This window comes from Protobothrops mucrosquamatus, unplaced genomic scaffold (assembly GCF_001527695.2).
Source record: "Protobothrops mucrosquamatus isolate PMUCROS unplaced genomic scaffold, P.Mucros_1.0 scaffold3749, whole genome shotgun sequence".
Taxonomy (NCBI): domain Eukaryota; kingdom Metazoa; phylum Chordata; class Lepidosauria; order Squamata; family Viperidae; genus Protobothrops; species Protobothrops mucrosquamatus.
Window position 1 is genome coordinate 59368 of NW_015389702.1, and position 786 is coordinate 60153.

Below are 786 nucleotides of genomic sequence, written 5' to 3' on the forward strand. Positions count from 1 at the left end.
ATGCCAATTTGGAAGACAGCAACCTTGGGTAAAAATGTGACACTTCAATGTGAGATCTCTGATTACCCTCCTCCAGAACTGGATATCAAAAAAACAACGTTCATCTGGTATTTGCAAACATCTGAAGGGAATAAAATAGAAAAACTTTGTTCAGTTATTGCTGGAGAACATTCTTCAAATAGAGCTGGTTCAAGGCTGGATACAATTCAGTTAAAAAATGGAAATGCCGCCCTTTTCCTTCCACAAATACAGCTGAATGAAGAGGGCAAATATATTTGTGTTGTGATTACTGCTTCTCTTAGAGCTGAAGGAGCCACGATTTTAGATCTAGTTGGTAAGTGATGTTTGTGGTATACCTTTCTAGACAGTGAATGTGTTCTTTTGGAATTCTTAAACTGTATTAAGGTTTATCTGAATGCCAGTTGCACAAGTTTGTATTCCAAATCTCTTCCTCTTACGAAGAAGGCCCCCTCAATCTAGATCCTTGTAAGAAAGGGGAATCCTGGAAAGAGGGAAGTAGGGGGGGAAAAAAAGAAAGTCCCTCCCCATTTCTTCATTTTATATTGTCTCAAGGATCCGTGTAGTGCAATGGTTAAAGCATCAGGCTAGAAACTGGGAGACTGGGACTTCTCATCCTGATTTAGGCACAAAGCCAGCTGGGCCAGTCACTCTCAGCCCTAGGAAGGAGGCAATGGCAAACCACTTCTGAAATCTTGCCAAGAAAACCGTAGGGTCTTCCCCAGGCAATCGCCAAGATTCAACACTGTCCATTCTTGTTCACTTTTC

General features: G+C 41.5%; 1 protein-coding gene across 1 annotated transcript in view; it reads left to right on the forward strand.

The window, feature by feature from the left end:
• LOC107298155 overlaps positions 1 to 786 on the forward strand; it is a 17910-nt gene continuing 17124 nt past the window's right edge. The window contains exon 1 of the mRNA XM_015827518.1: positions 1 to 334. Within this exon, the coding sequence (XP_015683004.1) occupies positions 1 to 334 (334 nt within the window). The remainder of the gene's footprint in view (positions 335 to 786) is intronic.